This window comes from Meleagris gallopavo, chromosome 5, assembly GCF_905368555.1.
Source record: "Meleagris gallopavo chromosome 5, MGAL_WU_HG_1.1, whole genome shotgun sequence".
NCBI classification, from domain to species: Eukaryota; Metazoa; Chordata; class Aves; order Galliformes; family Phasianidae; genus Meleagris; species Meleagris gallopavo.
Window position 1 is genome coordinate 35231557 of NC_139408.1, and position 18828 is coordinate 35250384.

Genomic DNA, 18828 nt, shown 5'->3' on the forward strand with positions numbered 1-18828 from the left:
GTTGTAGCCATGGCTTGCTTTAAATTGAGCAGCTAAACCAGACACTCAATTATACAAAGCACATTTCTGTACAAAATGTCCTGTGGATTTCACCTGAGATTTACAGGAGGTTCTTGACATAAGTGGATGACAAAAGAGGAGAACTGTTAATAGTAGTGACTTATACAGGATAATGAGCCAAATCCTGAGCTGTTTTACATGGTCAGGCAATACTAGGCATCACTGGATCTTACTGAACTAGTAGTAGCTCACAGAGTCAAAATATTTAAATGCTTCCAACGTTTACAAATGTTCCTAGCCTAATTTCCTTTCCTTACTGAAAAGTTCTATCAGGTTTAATAAGAATTGTGATTTTTTTTTTTTTTTTTCCCTTAAAGGAATCTGTAAAGATGCCATAGATTTTGATGAGGGAATTTATGTACTTGCAAAAAAGTTTCCATAGGATGATTTTTAAAATCTATTAAAATTAAAAATATTGGCATTATTTTTGTAGATTCCAATTACATTTTATACAAACCCATTGATACTGCTTTGTTAAATGCTGTATAGATTTCTAATAATCTTATCAATGGATACCAAGGCTGTGTAAAAACTTATTTTGCAAATCATATACAGAGTCCCACTAAATCACTGGACTGGTCATGTGATTAAAGCATATATGAAAGTACTTAGGTCACTCTGAAAGTAATCCCTCCTGTTTATTTCCATGGAAAGTACATGTCCAAAGAGAACAATAATACTATTTGATAAAGCAAATTCTCAGCTACAAAGTGTTATTTTTTAGCAGCCACCACCATTAGATGTGCATTTGTGCCAGCAATGAACAATAGCCTGCCTGCTGCACTCATAAAAAAATCTGCACCAGAGGAGGTAAACCACTGTTTCACAGCTGCTATGATGGCGTGATTGCCAGGAAAAGGTTACCCACACAGTCTGTCTTTCATTGGCCTGAACAGATGGAAGTTAGAAGTCGCCAAATTCAGACTAGATGGTGGGTAGAACAGTCCAGCCATGTGATCCACAATCTTCAAACTGGTGTGAGGCCTGACATTAATGTTGCAAGAGAGAAGATGTCTAATTCTATGTTCTGGAGGTTCGATCCTTCAGCTTGGTCTGCACTGTAATATAGCAGTCAGAGTTGATGGTTTGTCCAGATTCCAGGAAATCCGGAAGGATCAGCTCTTTCCAGTCTCAAAAAACAGTGCACATCACTTTACCCATTGAGAGCTGCATCTTGGACTTTTCTTCAGTGGGGAATTCACATGTGACTACTCCATAGACTGCCATTTTGACTCCAACTTGTAGCAATGGCGCCACATCTTGTTACTGGTAATGATGTGATCCAGGGAACTGCCACCTTTAGTTCAACAGGTTCTGACAAACTTGCTTACAGTGCTCTTTCTGCTCCTGTGTGGGTATCTGCGGGACCCTTCTGTGCAAACTTTGCAGTATTCTGACACTTGCATCATCACTCTAATGCAGTGAAGCTGATATTAAGCTTCATGTGCAGTTCCCTGTTTGGAATCCACTGATTGACATGGATTGAGATGCTCTTCATTTTGTGGTGTGACTGCTGTGCATGGCTGTCTGGAACATGTCTTTCATGTCACTTTTGCCACTGCTGAAATGTGCCACCCACTCCCTCCATCCACTGGAGGGATAAATATTCATAAATATTTAATAAATATTATTAATATAAATATTCAGCAAGCATCAGTGAATGTCAGTGGGTACCATTTTTTTCTGCATAGAGGAATTCAGTTCCACACCTTCATCTTTGCTTCCATGTCAGACACCATTCTGTCAGATTGCCCCTCTGCTACCATCTGTCTTATGGCAACAAAGTGTAATAGAATGTTGGTGGGAAGGTTGAGCTTCTACTGCCATGCCAACGTCTGCCTCTGAGATTGTGGACCAACATAATAAAATAGAAGGCATTACTTTCAGAGCAGCCCTTGTGCATGTATATTCTACCCTTAGTTGTTACCCAAAGGGCTTACTTCAGATTTTTAACTTAGATTCTGAAAAGACTGGATTTTTTTTCTATGTAGTTTTCATAGCATTGCAGGAGAGAGAACCAAGGCCATGTTTTATTCTCTGTGCAAAGATAAATAAATGTCTGAGTTGAATTCTTACAAGCCCTGCAGCGTTTCTATGCATCATAGCTAGCACACTTGTGTATCTTAAGGTCTGCACTGAGTGTTGAATTCATTCTGTGTCTTCTACCTAACTATGCAGATTTATTTGAACCTCTGAGTTGATAATGAGAGATAGAAAATCCTCATTTTTGAGAAAAAAATGCTTGGATCCATTCTAGACTCATATAGACCACAAATAAACTGATTGTATAAGACACATTCCTTGCCTGTCTATATAAAAAAAAAAATCTATTGTATCAATTTATCCAGTTTACAGCAGCAACCTGAGCCGGGAGGAGAGCGGGGACGGCAAGTAAAAGAAATTTTAGTCTTTCCGTTAAACACCAAATATGGTGAGATTTATAATAAAATGAGAGTTGGTAACGCTATTTTTTCCCTTCACTCTGTGCTGGTTTCTGTTGCAATGAGAAATGTAGTGAGTCTGAAGACTTATGAATAGCCTCTGGTAACCAAGAGCAAAGAAATCTCGCTCATTGTCTCTACTTCCCCTCTGAATAAACATTTCAGCCATCATAAATGAGTGTGACATCGAAGGCGAACGAGTGGCTCTCATTCCAGATGAGAAGCATTTGACATCTGAGCAACCTGAAGATTTTTCTGAAGGTACAAATTCTTTGACCACTGGGTGATGGGGCAGGCACACAATTTACTTCAACAGGACATGATAGGCATCATACTCCTAAATGACTAAAAAGACTTCCAGCCTCGAAGAAAATGAGTTCTGAAATAAGTGAAAGGCAGAGCTGCCCTAATTTTTTCTTGTAATTTTATTAAATTATATAGAAAAACTTAGTCAAATATAAAGAAAGGTTTAGTGTGGATTGATAGACGGCATGCAACACCCTTGCTAAATCTCATTTATGAATGTGATTCATGTGGTGGTAATTTCTTGGTAACCTGTTGTTAAAAAAAAAAAAAAAGTTTTCTAGGTGGTGGGTGCGTGAAAGAAAATTAATCTCTCCATGTGAAATTTGCCAACTTTTGAATTAATTGCATAACAATTAACAAATGTTAAGCAAACAGCAAAAAAACAATGAATTAAAAATTACTGAATTGATTCCAGGTGCAGATAAACCAAGAGGCTGCTGTAATTCTTCAGTGTAGCTTCAAGAACATGAATCTCATCAGTTCTTGCTCTCCATTTATCTACATCTGGCATTTAAAACAATTCTGTTCTATTATAATTTTTACTAATAAATTGCTATCTATAATCTAGCTTGCTACATTGAGTGGCTTATAGAAACAAATCATATATAGTAGTCCATTTGTAGCTGTCAAGGAGAAGGTCAGAGCTTCCCAAAGATCATCCATCTCTAAGTAGAGTAAAAGTATTTTTTTTTTCTTAAGAAGAAAATAACATACCTTGTTTGGATGGACTTCACCTAATAGTGACAGTATCATTCCTTAAAATACCAGTAAAAAAAATCCTCCTCTCCATAAAATTAACTTGATTTCGAATTGCAAATCTGTTGCAAAATTGGAGTGATTTGATAATACATAACTGAAACATGAAGCACTCATCACTGAATATTTCTCTGCAAATTTGATTTGATTGAAAGTATTTATTTATATTTTTATGTTCTTCAAATGTTTCAGGAGAGGCTTAGGATGGTGCTGCAGGCTATCAGTATTTTATAGCATTTGATAGAATTGTGCAAAATAGGTTTGTATACTCATTCACATTTTATAGAGACAAACCAGAGATTTGAGAAGTCTAATGTTTTGCAGAAAGTCCTGCAAGAGATTTGTTTCAGCAAGGATGTCTCTTATTATACATTTTCTTTTCACATACATTAATTTACAGTGCTTACTGTGAATGCCTTCCCTGTGTCTTCCTTAAGTGACGCTTTCCTTGCAACTTTGCACAAGGAGGCTCATAACCTGCAACACTTTTACTGAAAATAAAATAAGAACAGAATTGGTAGACATAAAAATAAATGCAATATGTCAAAGAAAAGTCAAAGCCTTTTACACAGCTTTCTCAGAGAACTAGCAAGCATGTCTATGGGAGATGTTCACTTGTTACAGTATAGCTGGATTTCCAGAATGATCAGCATGATCTCTGAAATTCTCAGAGAAATTAAACTGTCAGCAGAAGGAGAGCATCCTCTGGGAAATAGCAAGTGCTATTTAAGAGGTCACTTGGGTTTTTTTTGTTTGTTTTTTGGTTTTTTTTCCAAGACTGCTGTTCCTGGGGCCTTTGGTTTTTTACATAGTCATAAATTAAATGAAAATCAAGTAGACCAGGAAAGTTACAGTGCTTATTGTACTGTAAAAATGTAAGCCTAATGAGAACAGTAGCAGAAGAACTTCATGATTCTGTGAGAAGGGGCCATAAAAAAAGCAGATAAAATTCAGTTGAGATAAATGTAAAGTAATACACTTGGGAAAAACAATCCTGACTCTATATGTAGAATGATGGGCTCTGAACTAGCTGTTACTGCTCAGAAGAGATACCTTAGAGTTGTAATATATGGTCTGTGAAAGGAATAGCCCAGTGCTCAGTAGCAATCAGAAAGTAAACAATGCTAGGAATAGAAACCAAAGAAGAAAATGTCACTATTCCACTGTACAAATCAATGTTGTGCCTTTAATACTTGTACACTTATTATCCTACCTCATCTCAAACTGAAGATAATATAACAGCAAAACAGTGACAACATTGATCAGTGTGGCAGAACAGCTAAAATACACCTAGGAGATTCTGCTTCGAAGAAAGATGACTAAGGAGGCAGATGGAAAAAACATCAGTGTAAAGGGAAGGTGAATAGGGTATAATTTTCTGCAGTATTTCAATATGTGAGGTGGGGAACAGAATTAAAGTAGTAAATAGCAAAATCTAAGCAAGCAAAAGGAGGTACTTACTAAGTCCGTAGTTCAACAGTGATACTCATTGCCACAGGATACTTTGAATGCCAAATCAAACACACGGCTTTTGTTTAAGAACTCCTGGGAGAATCTGCAAGTGAAATGTCATTTATATGCTTGCCTAGCTTGATAGTCTCCTTTTGTCAGCCATCATTGGCCTTCCAGGAGAGGATGCTGACTTGTTGACAAGTGCTCATTCAGATTTCAGTTGCTTCTCTAGAAGGACTCTGGTGATGTCACCTTGCGTTTCCCTACTACCAGGTTCTGTAAGGACAGTCCAGGACTTGGGGCTTGAAGACTGAATGCCAGTTATGTTCTATATCAAGACCATATGAGATCTTTTAAAAACTGTTATGTATAATACATATATACATATATATATATGTATTATACATATTACTGAACACGTTCAGAGAACTGCTGAGGTTAGATGTTGGCAGATGTGCCAGAGAACTGTATACCATTCTGTATTCACTCCTGTTCATTGTATGGATGTGGAGGATAACTGGCCCCTTGTAGCAGCTTTTCTGAGACATACAGTTGTATATTTGGAAGAAAATTACCTCATATACTTTGCTATATGTTTTCTTCTGAATGAGAAATACAGAGTTGAGTCATATACATGTCACTGATGGTGAGAGGGAGCACATTCATAATTAGGCAAGATTAATCTTTTTTGCCGATATCCATCTTTAGTTTTGTCACGGTTGTGGCATTTTACAAGAAAGATCTTCCAGTAACCCTTGTGTGTTTGTACACAGCAAGTGGGAAGAGTGCCATGCTAGGAGGAAACATGCAAGCAGTAAAATCAACAAAATAATTGCTTGTCTGTGTAAGAGCCTGTACCAGCACCATTATGATAAGCAGAGGAACTGTGGTATTAATGGAATTGAAATGATAGTTCTCAACCTCTATCACAGTGGGTCCCTGCTTTTTTTTCTGACAAAAGCACAGATCATTGTGCCATTTAGCCACAAAATAAAGAGAAAATATGATTTTTCTTGGCTGTCTTCATAACAGATTCTGGGATGTTACCCTGGGTGGAGAGCTGAAGTAGAACTTAAACGTTACAGTCTTAATTAAGGCTAAGTTGGGGGATCCATTTCTGTCTTCACAGACAACAGCATTTTCTTTTTTTTTTCTCTGTAAAATGTATTAGTATCAGATATTTTGTTTTATCTAATTCTTTCTCATGGAGCACAGAATCACCTAAGGTAATTTTTGGGTTGCTAAGAACAACATCAAATAAAAATGTGGGGGGAAAAAGGAAAAAAAAAAAAAAAGGAAAATACACTTTTATTTCTCAGTCTAAAGATAGAAATAAAGATGCTACATCTGAATGTTTATTATTGGTTATCTTTAGTGTAACAAGACTTGGTTGCCCTAACATGCAGGATTCAGGCTAACTATTTTAAAAAACCTTCCAGCCTCTCTGTTGCAAAATGATATAGCCAGTTTTCTACCCCTAGATATTATGATAAACAGTGTTGGAACTGATGCCACAGAAGTCCTTTCTTGGGTTTATTTTTTACTTCGAACAGGATCACCAGCATTCAGGAATAGCAAGCTCTGGGAGAGTTTGCTCGTGGGCAGGGTTGACAATTCCTTTATTAGAACCAGCACACTTCAATAACTAAATGCTTTCAACTTTCTTTAAATGGTATTAAGGAAAAAATATCCTGAAGGCATTATTTTTAAGGGGGACTTCAAACATTCTGTGAGAAGAAAAAGAAATGCAACACATTTGAACACCAAGGGACTTGCAGTGGAAAATCTGTTAAAGTGGAGCTATCTTTTGAGTTTCAGGGTTAAATAATTATTAACCACAAATCAGGGATACAGTCTACCAAAATTTCTAAGCTTTCTGGATTCCTAGATTAGACCAACAGTTGCCAGATTTTACGATAGATCAGTTAGAAATTAGTTAGTTGCATTACCTAGATTTAAAATTAACCATTTCATTTATTCCTATGAATTCAACATGCAAAATTCATTATAATATTTGTTTGGAGTATAAGAAAATCCTGGGTTCTTAATAATTTTTATTATATAGACTTAATACTCCAATAATTCAATATTAGAAATTTTTGAGTTTATATTTAAAAGCAGCTGTAAAGCAAGCAGATATGCAAGAGTAAATCTGCTCATCTTGAATTCTTCTGCAAATGGTCTGTTCTGGAGGTCATATAAAAGAGATTCTTTTTCCAGCTTAAATCTGTCTTTTCTAAATAGATCTCAACCTGATCTCATTTAATGCTTTGATGCCTGGTTTTTTAGTCATTATACTTGCTGTATTACATATCAAAAGGACTCTTGAGAAATTCCCTAGAATTGATAATTCTAATTTCTTATGTATAGCTACTCTATATTCACTCTGAGGACAGCAGGATTGTATGCTAAACCACGAGTTGTAAAAAATTGATCTCTTTGTATATAGGTTTGTATTAAATTGAGATACTTTATTTTTTTCCCATTTGTTGCTATACGTGGGTTACTAGTGTCAGTTTGTATTTGGCTGCTTGAGCATATTAAAGTTTTGCTAGTGCTTATGATGTTCTTGCCAAGAGCGCTCTTGCAGCAATCTGCACTAGAACAGTCTTTGTGCCAATTACTTCAAAAAGTGCACTGTTATAAAACCAATTTTTATGGCTACTTTTTCAGGTTGCAGTGTGATGATTTCATTCATTTTCTTCTTTATCCATTTCTTAAGTAAGTTGATCTTCTTCAAATGCTCGTAAATTTTGGATTATGAAAAAAAATGCATTGTTGATATATCTAGTTGTTAGAAATCTCCCCCTCCCCCCCAAAAAAATAAAAATAAAAAAAATCAAAGGTATTAAAATAAAACCTGGCATGTTGAATTACTGCATATATTTAAAATACACTGTTTTATATTAGCATATTTGGAGCTGCTATTGAGGAGGCTGACTATGATAGTGGATTTGCAGTTGTATTTGGAAAAATAAATGAAAAAATAGAATATATAATAACTCAGCAATGTATGTTTTGTGAATTCTATGAAGCTAATTTCTGGAGTGTTGGCTCCACGTCATCTTTTATTTAGGTGATCTGTTACAATTAGTAAAAAATCATAACACAGGAAATGAAGGAATAGTAACATATTTTACGACATAAATATGCTTTTGAATGGAGGATTTTAATCTCACAATTTTTATTGCACTGTACTAAATAATTATTCCTAACATATTATCCTAAATAATAAAGCGAAGGTACTGTTCTGTAATAGAACAAAAAGTCATCCATACATTAAGGGTCTGAGAATGTTGATCTATTCAAAATGCAGATATGTTTTTTATTAATTATTCTTGAGCAACCTCTGGTCTTGTCCATTTCCCAGATTGTTACAACTTGATGACTCTTGAAAAACCACCTGTTGTACACTCTTAAAGTTACTTTTTCTGTTTGTAATGGCAGTTGTATGCATCATTTCTCATATAACAGTCTTCATTTACTTCTACAATATGGTTGCAGTTTATTGTTTAGATAACTCTAACTGAGACACTTCCAGATCAGTGAGTTTCATGTGACAGGTGTAAGGTTGGCAATTTCAGGTTCTCGTTTCAACTTTGCTCTTTCGGAGAGTTAGAAGGTGGTCCTCATAACCTTCCCTGTAGTTTATTACCTAGTGAGAAAGAAATGGGAGATAAGAGCTTGTGCATCCTGAGAGGGAGAGTTGGAATTATGCATTCCAAGAGGTTTTTGTACGTGTGATCAAAACACTAGCTTTTATGCAGAAGACTAACTGTTCTCTGTAGTGTACCTGAATGAAAGTGACTCCGGCTATTGTGCTTGCTGCTGGAGTCAGTAGTTCTTATATGCAATAAATACTCTACTTGGGTCCTTTTTGGTACTGAGCAAGAGCTATGAACTGAGCTTGCCAAGCCATGGTGCTTCTCACGTGATGCCTGTCTTTAAGTATGCAGTGTGTTTGAGGTCTCAAAAGGATACATTTTTAAAACCCTTAGGATTAGGCTAAATTCTCTTTCTGTCTGTTCTAAGCAGTGAAATAGCTTTTGAATCTTATTATTTGGAGGAAGTGATGTCTGGGGAGAGTAGAAAAGCCAAGAGTGTCTCCAGAAAGTACTACTGACTTTTTAACAATAAAATACATCCTGAGACCAAATATGCTGTTTAAATGTAAATGTCATTTCCATTTACAAACTGTCTTTTGCAGGTGTATTTGACGGGATTTAAAATGTACTTGCAGATAGTAAAGAGGCTATTGACCTTGAAACTACATATGTGTTGGGAATAATGTTTGCCCTCCTTGAAATAGACTTGCATTCTTTGAAAAGGTGCTCAAGACCACAAGTCTTAACAGTGGTTCAGGTAGCATTCAGTGCAAAACTGAATTAAGACTTAGTGCATTTTACTTTCAAAGGTGTTTCTCGGGATTCAGAGATTATCTTCTAGACTCTTTTTCTTAGTAACCCTGTTTCAGAATGGCTGACTGATGACTGGTTTCCTTTGTTTTGGTGCAAACCTGATACAGTAGGACAAAGTTTATGTGTAGAAGCAATATCTTTCATTAGATGAACCACTATTGTCTGGAAAAAATAAGAGTTCTGGGCATACAAGCGCTTCTTAAAGAATAAAACGGAAACAGCAAACTTCTGAGCCAAATAAGAGTTGAGAACATTTATTATAAGTAGACATGTTACTCTGTTATGCTGTCCAGCAAAAAAGGTAGGTGATGTTATGAAGTTGGAGGAAAGAAGATATGATGCTTATCTTGGAATGGAAAAGAGACAGTGACACAACAGGAGCACGCATCTGCAAACTTCTTTATCTGTGAGGTAATTCATCAGGTTTCCAGACATGCAGGAATCCCCAGGAGTGGTTACTGGGCATGTGCAATCTAATTTACATGACACATGCTGCTAGTCCAGTGTGCCCTTTGCGTACTAAAATAGCTCTCCATGTGATATAGAATTGACATGTGTGTACAGCATGTTAAATGCATGTGGGACACATCAAACTGGTGTATTAATCAACATACTGCAGCTGTAGTAATATGCTATTTTCAACACCAAAATGGCATGCTCTGTGGGACTTCATATTAGGAATACTGCAGCATTATTGAAATGTAGTAGGTCTAACAAAGGAATATGCAAGTATTACTGGAACTGCAAACTTTACTGGACCTCTTTGAACCTAACTGCTGCTGTAAAACAAGGATAGGCAAGTTTCATATTTTTCTAAACCTTTCCTGAAAATTGGAAGAGCAGCCCCAAGATTAGGAGAGATGACAAGGCAGCAGAACCCCAGAAATAAATGGCTTCTGACCATAGGAAGACAAGCAAATCATAGAATCACAGGATCATATAATCCTTAGAGTTGAAAGAGCCCTTTAAAGGTCATCTAGTCCACCTCCCTTGCAATGAACAGGGACATCCACAGCTAGATCAGGCTGCTCAGAGCCTGGTTCAGCCTTGGCCCTGTTAGTCTCCAGGGACAGAGCATCCACCACTTCCCTGGGCAACCTGTTTCATTGCCTCAGTATCCTCACAGTAAAAGACTTCTTCCTTAACTCCAACCTAATTCTACCTTCTTTAAGTTTGAAGCCATTTCCCCTTGTCCTGTCACCACAGACCTTGCTAAAGAATCTGTCCCCTTCTTTCCTGCAGCTCCTCTTTAGGTACTGATAGGCCTCTTGCCATCCACCAGTACCCCTGAATCCTTTTTGGCGGGACTGTGCTCAATCCTTTTATCCTCCAACTTGTATTGACAGTGGAGGTTGCCTCGACACAAGTGCAAGGCTTGCACTTAAAGTGTTGTGGTAACTGCAGAGTACAGGGAGAGGAGAAGACAATACTGACTATACTGAAGTTTGGGTTGATAGGCATGGTTATACTTTGTCAGAGAAGGAGACTTTTTGAGATATCGCTGAACCGCAGAAACAACAGTAGACTCTGTTTTCTTTGAAAAGCTCAAAGGAAAGCCTGTTTCCAAATGTCTGATCTTAGTTTAGAAATCACCTGAAACCATTTAGGCATGCTTTATATTGTGGAGTGTTAAAAAAAATCTCTCTAGTGTTACAGGCAAGTTTAGATATAGGTGTCCACATGTCTGTGAGTATATGAGTAAATAAATATTCTAAATATATGGCTACAATTTCTAAGAGTCAGCCAATCTTAGCCATTGAAATTAACAGTATTTTAAAGGTTTAGATGTTAATTTTGGAAAGATACAATAACACCTTTGAAAGACCAAAGCAAATATATAAATTCTTGATAATCACAGTTCTTTTTGTTAGGGGGAAGAAATGTATCTGTGAGATTTTCATAAGACAGTTGCATAAAAATCCAGGCACACAATCTGTATTAGGATGTTTTCATACATGACTGTCTTGTCAAAATTTGGATTTAAGCTATAATTTTAAGGTTTCAAATTTTATGTCTCGGCAAGAGAAATAAGGTGGAGGGGGAATTTTTTCCAGTGTGGTCATTTCAGTTCAATAATAAATTGGCATCGTCATTCACACAGAGAACAAAGGAAATAGTTTAGAAATTTATTTCTAATGGAAGTTTAACTTTTGAAGAACACAGAGATATCTGAAAGGTAAAAATCACAGATTTTTCATGCTTCCAGGTTTTTATTGCCTCTGGTAATACATGTCCTTACTCTTACATCACATGTATGTGAAAAAATAGATGTAATATTTAAAGATGCCTTTTGACAAAGAAAATAGTTCCATCTCTAGAGGTGAGACTTAGCTTTAAAGGATGATGAGCAGTTTCCAGATGTGTTTTTCAAGTACTGGGCTTTCCTTTCCTTAAGTCTTGACAGAGGAAAGGTTCTATCAAGGTCTTTGTGATGCTCTTGTTTATAATGAGAAGACATTAGTAGAGTACATCTAAGTGCTTATCGCTAACAGATGACTAAAGAGAGCATATAGCAGAGAAAAGAAATATATATTTATCCAAGCAGTGTGGCTTGTTAACACTCCCACACTCACCAAAAATTTCGTATACATGTACATATAATATTTTGCAAATCTCTTTTCTAATCAGCAAAAAATAAAGCCTAATAATGCTTTTTTTCTCTGATATTAAAGTGTCAGGCAAAGTTGATTTAGAATTTTTTTAACAAAGCAATTAAGCAGTACAGGAGATTTTTGTAGTATTTGTTTTGCTTCAGTCTGACATTTTACAGCAGGATGTGTGTTCTATTTATTTCACAAGGTTATCAGTTTCATTGTTGCAGAATGGTATTTTGTTCACCTACTTGTTTATCCATGTACAAATATCATACAACATTGCAAGCAATAACACAGGTTAGAGTGGTCTATGTCAAATCCTAATCTAGATCAGGACATAAAGTTCATTGTGAACTCCCTCCATTTCTATATGATGAAAGTATCAAGGAAGTTAGAATATCTGCTAGTAAATAATTTGCAAGCCAAAAAATAAAAAAATCTCACAACCCAGTTTATCTTTCATTTAGTTACAAAAAAAAAAAAAAACCCTACTAATTTCATAGTGCCCTATTCATTAGGAGATACACAGAGAAATGCTGGAGAAGTATGTACAGCTCTTGGCATAAAACGTTTCTGATGATCCCTTTTGTCAAGAATATAGCATCACCCACCTTTTATATAATGGACAAAACACAGTATCACTACCTAACTGTGACATCTAGATGTGACAATCTTCTTATATAGTATTACTGGAAAAAGAAAGGTAATTATAGTTTAAAGGTGGATTTTGATTGTTCAGAAGAAAGTATTTATAAATAAAGCAGCACAGAAGAGCTGCATTTTGTTTTGCTTTTCAGAATGTTCCTATCAAAATTTTGTTGAATATTTACATCTGCATCCATGTATTGGACTCCATATAGCAGTTTATTCTTGCAATTTAACTTCATTAAAGTCATTATAGTGATTTAGAGTATGATAGACTAGTGCTTTGGGATTGAATTATAAAGAGATTAATTTTAGCTACTGGCGATAATTGACCCCATAATTCCTATCACCCCTAATCTCAATTCACATGAACCAATGTTAAAAGTGGCAATACTCACAATGTAGGCTAGGTCGTGACAGCTAGAATTGTTTCTTACTATCAATTAGATTTCCCACTTGGTGAGTTTGACTAATGTCATAGAAAGGGGTTTCAGGCATGGTAATAGGTTTTTTTGAGACACACAAGCACTAGAGCTGATGAGCATTTTGTTGTATGTTTCCTAGTGTACAGAATTAGAATGCAATTGAATGCTGACCCATAAAATTTGAATTCACACGGGGATTTAGAACCTGTCTTGATCCATGAAAAAGCTAGAAACAAACGAAACAAACAGTAATTTGAATCTGAAATCTTGAAACTTGATGATGGTAAAATGTGGTGTGCCTAGCATGTTTGGAACATCCATTGGTACTTCAGATGAGGAACCAAAATGAAAGAGTGAGTTTTAATTGAATAAATGCTTGTTGAAAATCAAATCATGTTGATATTTAGCTGCAAATGACGTAGAGACTTCAAAAAATACAAGAAAAGATAAATGGATTTTAAGTGTGATATCTTAAATTTTCCCCTAAGTAATAGTGCCAACTTCAAACACATTAGCATACGTTTTTTGAGCAAACAACAGAACAACAATACTTTTGCATAGCACTTTCAGCATAAGATTATTTTTTTACATTATTACTAGTTATCCATCAGCATTTTTCCAAGTATTTACAGATTTGTGTTTCTGGAATAAGCTGAAACTGTGTGATAAAATAAGACAGATAATGATAAAAAGCATATGTATATGCAAGCCTAGCTAGAAGGAGCAAAATACACTACTACTGCTCCTCCTGTGAAGTTAATCCTATTTCTTTTAGCCATTTCTTCATTAGTTTATGAGGTCTAGGGGAAAAAAAAATTAAAAATGTGTTTGAAATTGTATTTTTGCATCTTGCCTTTAGGTGCTTCTACAAATATTCATAGAATAGTTTGCTCTTGGAAGGTACATTAAGTGTGAGTTTAGGCAATAATTACTTCTAATGTGAGTGGTCAGAAATTTGCATTTGAAATGGACAAACAAAACAAATAAGCACTTTCCTCATTCTTATTCACCATACTGGCTGAAAAGTTAAATAGCAAATAAAGGAGAAATTTTAATGATCGGGTTTGGGGTGGGGAAGGGTGGAGAAGGTAGGACAGAAAAACTTCAAGGCTCAGATTATAGATGTGCTAGTGTTAATTAGATTTGAATTTAGATGCAGTCTTACTCATGAGCTTCTCCTTCACTAAACTGTCAGTCTCATCAGAGGTATGCAAAGGGCTTGGCTGCTATCTCTGTGAGATGAGTGCCTGAGGACATGTAACTACATCCCAACTCTGTCCCCTCCCTCATACTAACCAACCCCTCTGCAGACCTCTGCATAGCAAGTCTGGGATCACAGTGAAAGCGACTCCTCTGCTCTGTAGTCCTGTTCTTCATGCTGATGTTGGAACGCGCTCTGAGGATGAAAATCTGGAAGAGCCTCCAACAGCCAGTTCTTAAGACACCTTATGCATTTGTACAGGAACTGCAGTTTACATTTTCAGTCTGGTGCTTTTATTCTACTGAAAAAACAACTCGTATTTTTTCCATGGTAGAATTACTGAAGGAGTGAAGCTGTAACTTGTTGGATTATTCTGTACCCAGAGTTTCAGCTTGTTCCATTTCATTCAACGTTCTTAGACTTTCATTCTTCAGGAGTACAACTAGATCTCCTGAGCATCTCCTGGCATTGTTTTGTGAACAGGGAGAGAAACCACCAACCCCTAGAGTTTTCAATACATACACTTGTACTCTGCTGCTTCTCAAATTGCCAACCAGAAATAAGTAAATCAAGGCTATGAGCAGTGTCTCCATGTTGTAGGTAGCTAGCAATTAAATTAAAACCATTATGGAAAAGTTTCAAAACTAATGATCTTTTAGTCTCATATTCAGTTTCAAAATGTTAGGAAATTAACGTTCCTTTTCTCATTTCATTATTTCAATTTTCTCCCCTTCTGTCCTTTCTTTTATTGGATTCCTAGGAGTTTCTTCTGTTATTATTATTCTCTTTCTGTAACAGCCACTACAGTAAAAATCAATAGCACAGGAGTTCTGAGTTTTTATTTGATGAATGTGAAACGTTTGCCTGTGAATATATATATTTTTATTTTATTTTATTTTTTTTTGCCATAAGGACATATTGACAGTTAATAAGCTTAAGACTAATACTGGAAGTTAATTATTACAATTTCTGGCTGTGGTAAGTGTTCTATAGGATATAGTAATTATATCCTTTAAAAGAAACTGATGTCGTGGTCACATCCAGAATTCACTGCAGTTTCTTTTACTGTTTTTATTTTTCAGGTGATTCATATAACAGGCCGCTTACGTCTGAGAGTGTCGCTGTCTCATGGACGGACAGTACCCAGCCAAATCATGGGACTTGTTGTCGTTGCTCATGCTTTGCCACCTCCTACAATTAATGAAGTCAGGATTGACTGCCACATGTTTGTCACTCGTGTGAATATGGACCTCAATATCATTTACTGTGAAAATAGGTACAGATTTTTGCTCCTTTTTTAATTGTTTTACTTCCATATATTCTTTGTTCCGTTGGCTTAGTAAAAAGTTTTGAAATTTGTGATTCCTGCAGTGTCTTTCTGGTGTTGTTTGAAAGCACTGGATTCACACTTGTCATCATCTCCATTACTGTTGCATTCTTAGAGTATAAACTAAATTCTATGTTTTGAAGGAATTGTTCCTGAAATAGAGGAAGATAGATCAGAAGAGCTTCCTTTAAGCTTCCTTTGCTTTTTACAATCTGTCATTGTACCCCTCAGAGGCAAGATTCAGGGCTGCTCATATGACTTAAATGGCTGTCCTTACACGCTCCCCTGTTTCCACAAGTCCCACTTTATCTACAGTTTCCTGGTTTTGAACAAATTTGTAGATTACAACACATTGTGCTTAGTGTTTAATAGAACAGAAGCACAGATGGCCTAGATAGTAGGCTGGGAGAGGTGGGAAAACTGTAGATTAAAATTGTTTAAGGACATATTAGGAAAGGCAGCAGTGAAATGGGAAGAGGTGTATGAAGCGTTGGTGGGAGAGGGGGCCATGTTTAATGTAACAGGGACAAGCGATTTAGAAAAGCAGACAGAATTTAAATTCAGCTGTCTACTCCCTATAGCTAGGGCATCAGGAGTGGCAGGATCTCCCCATTTGGGGCAGGGAAGCCCTACCAGGACATTCAGAGCCCATCTCACCAGGAGCAGTGGGGCCAATGGCAGCAGCGCAGCCCTAGTCTGGGGCACCGGGCACCTCCCGGGGAGTAGGGCCAGGTTATGAGCCCTGCGAGTAGGCTTGGCTCAACAAGGACCATGGCCAGGCAGGGCTGTCCTGCAGAGCTGAAGCCTCTCTGAGGTATAGGGTGATGGCACCGGGCTGACATGGAGTCCTGGGCCTGGGCAGCATGGGGAGAGCCTCAGGAGGCTGGGGCAAGATTGTTAATGCTTATTGTTGCCATCGGGACCTTTAAAAATAGATATAAAAAAATGTAGAGAACAGGTATTTAGAGCAGAATGAAGAGATCTGAGAAGGAAGATATAATAAGGAAGTTTGAGTTCTGTTAATGGAAATCTCAGAGAAAAGCCACAAAACTTTGTCAAGAGAACCTGTCATCAAAAAGTAGAACAAGCGAGATGACTCGGGCAAGCTTTTCATGTGACTGCAGAAATTGCATGTTATAAATAAGAGTTCAAGCTCTCTGTTATGAGCAATAATGGAACACCTCTGTTCAGAATAGTACATCAACATAAATGATTTGTTGAATCAGAGCCTTACATATTTACAATAATTTTGAGTTTCAATTATGAGTATATCTTTGCTGTCATGTTGCTAAACTGCCACAATAATAATATTAAAAATATTACTTGTCTATTAAAGAGAACATTTCATCTAAACTTCCAAAGTATTTTCTAAAGGAAAATGTATTATTCTCATTTTTAACTTTGGAGAAATTGAGCCATAGTAGGTGGTTTGCACAAAGTCACACAAGAAGTTGATAACAGTATAAAAATTTACACTGGCTTTTTGCCTGTGAGTCTACCCAATGAGTTTCTAAATTCTGTATAGTCTGGCAGCTAATGAAAGAGCTCTGGGGTTTAGCAGTAGGATATAAAGAAAACTTCAGCCTTAGTATGTGATTTGACTGTGACCTACCCTGGTGGTAATGGAAAGCAGCTACCACTGCAGAGCTCATCAATGGCCTCTGTGAAATGAATTTCTGGTATCTGTCCAGTTCCTAATTAACAGATTTCCTTTTAACGAAATCACATGCACTTACTGTTACCTTTGCTGGCAACCTCAATGGGGAAAAAAAAAAAAAGCCAGGAATGAAATGGATGTGGAAAATGAACTATTCCATCAGGTCAAGTATGATATAAATTTGTTGATTGTGTTAGAAAGATTTACACCTTCTCTGCTTTCCATTTGGCATTTTTAAGAACCCTACACTGTGTGTTTGTGTTTAATTAAACAGTTTTTTCAAACTTTCCATATATTTACATGTAGCAATTAATCCTTAAAATTCCTTGAGAAAGGCATCACTGAAAAGCCTAAAGTGCATCACACATGGAATGCTGTTTGGTAATCACAAAGTAAGAGCCAATAACATGGTAAACTGTGGTAAGCTAGCTGACTTACTTATGCAAGAAAACACTGAGCATAACAACATTTTTCATTAGAAAAGGTAAAGACAATATCGTAAACTTGCTTTTCCCTGGCTATGATGGATTTCTTATACAGTAGGGTAGAATGCATATAATGATACTTGAATTTATGTTGCAATAGTTACATTTTTAAGCCTCAGTGGCAGTGTTAAAAAATTATAAAAGGAATTTCAAAGAGTAGAAACTCTTCTGCCAGGGCTGAGAGGTGAATGTTAGCTCAGTGAGACAGCGGGGTTTCCACTGCTGAAAAATAGTGTTAGATTGGCAGGACTTAAATTTCATAGCAGGTACAAAGTAGAATAAGACTATTAAAGCTGGAGGAATGGAAAGGGCAAAAGAAGGCAAGGAAGTAACTGAACAGCTGATATGAAGCTGTCAGATGAATTATCTGGGCATGTGCCAAGGCCATTCTCTGACTCGAGGAAGTTGGTATCTCTCTTCTGGGGCTATAGAAAAGGAGTTTAAGTATCCTTTCCTGAATATATGGGGCTTGACTCCTGACATTTGGGGGCAGCAGGGAAATTCTTTGTGGTGTAACAGTAAAGCAAGTGCAATGCTGATGAAAACAGAAAAATAGATTCATGCTGGGGAAGCCATAAGCATTATTTATGGAGCAATGGGGAGTTTCTAGCAGCAGCAGGGAGTATGGAGCAGAAGCCATGCTACTTAACCAAAATAAATGCTCACAGTGGACCATTGGATCAGCAGGGGCGGGATCAACAGTACTAGTTTTCCAAGCGGTTGCCTGATTGCAATAGCAGGGAGTGAGAGTGACATAAGTCTTTGGGTGCATCTTGTTACTTCATTCTGAAAGAAGATATCTGCCTCAGAATCCTAGAGTTAGTGCAGAAACTAGTCAACAACTGTTGATGTCCTTTTGAAACAAGATTAGTTAGTACACTAGCTCTTTCTAAGAATTAATATTTTATTCTGTGATTATGGAATGGAGATGTAAAATTCAATATGTCAATCCATGTGCCTGCTACCCAAATGTGAAATTCACGTCATCTAAACTTCACCACCTAGTGTAAAATAGTCTAGAATTTATTTCTTAGTTAGTGGAGTGAGAAAGGCACCTTCAG

At 36.7% G+C, this 18828-nt stretch overlaps 1 protein-coding gene across 7 annotated transcripts in view; it reads left to right on the forward strand.

Annotated features, from left to right (window-relative positions):
* NPAS3 (neuronal PAS domain protein 3) overlaps window positions 1-18828 on the forward strand; it is a 599300-nt gene that overhangs the window by 551350 nt on the left and 29122 nt on the right. For all 7 annotated transcript variants that reach the window (XM_085225180.1, XM_085225181.1, XM_085225182.1 and 4 more), the window contains one exon: window positions 15381-15574. In XM_085225180.1, the coding sequence (XP_085081306.1) occupies window positions 15381-15574 (194 nt within the window). The remainder of the gene's footprint in view (window positions 1-15380; window positions 15575-18828) is intronic.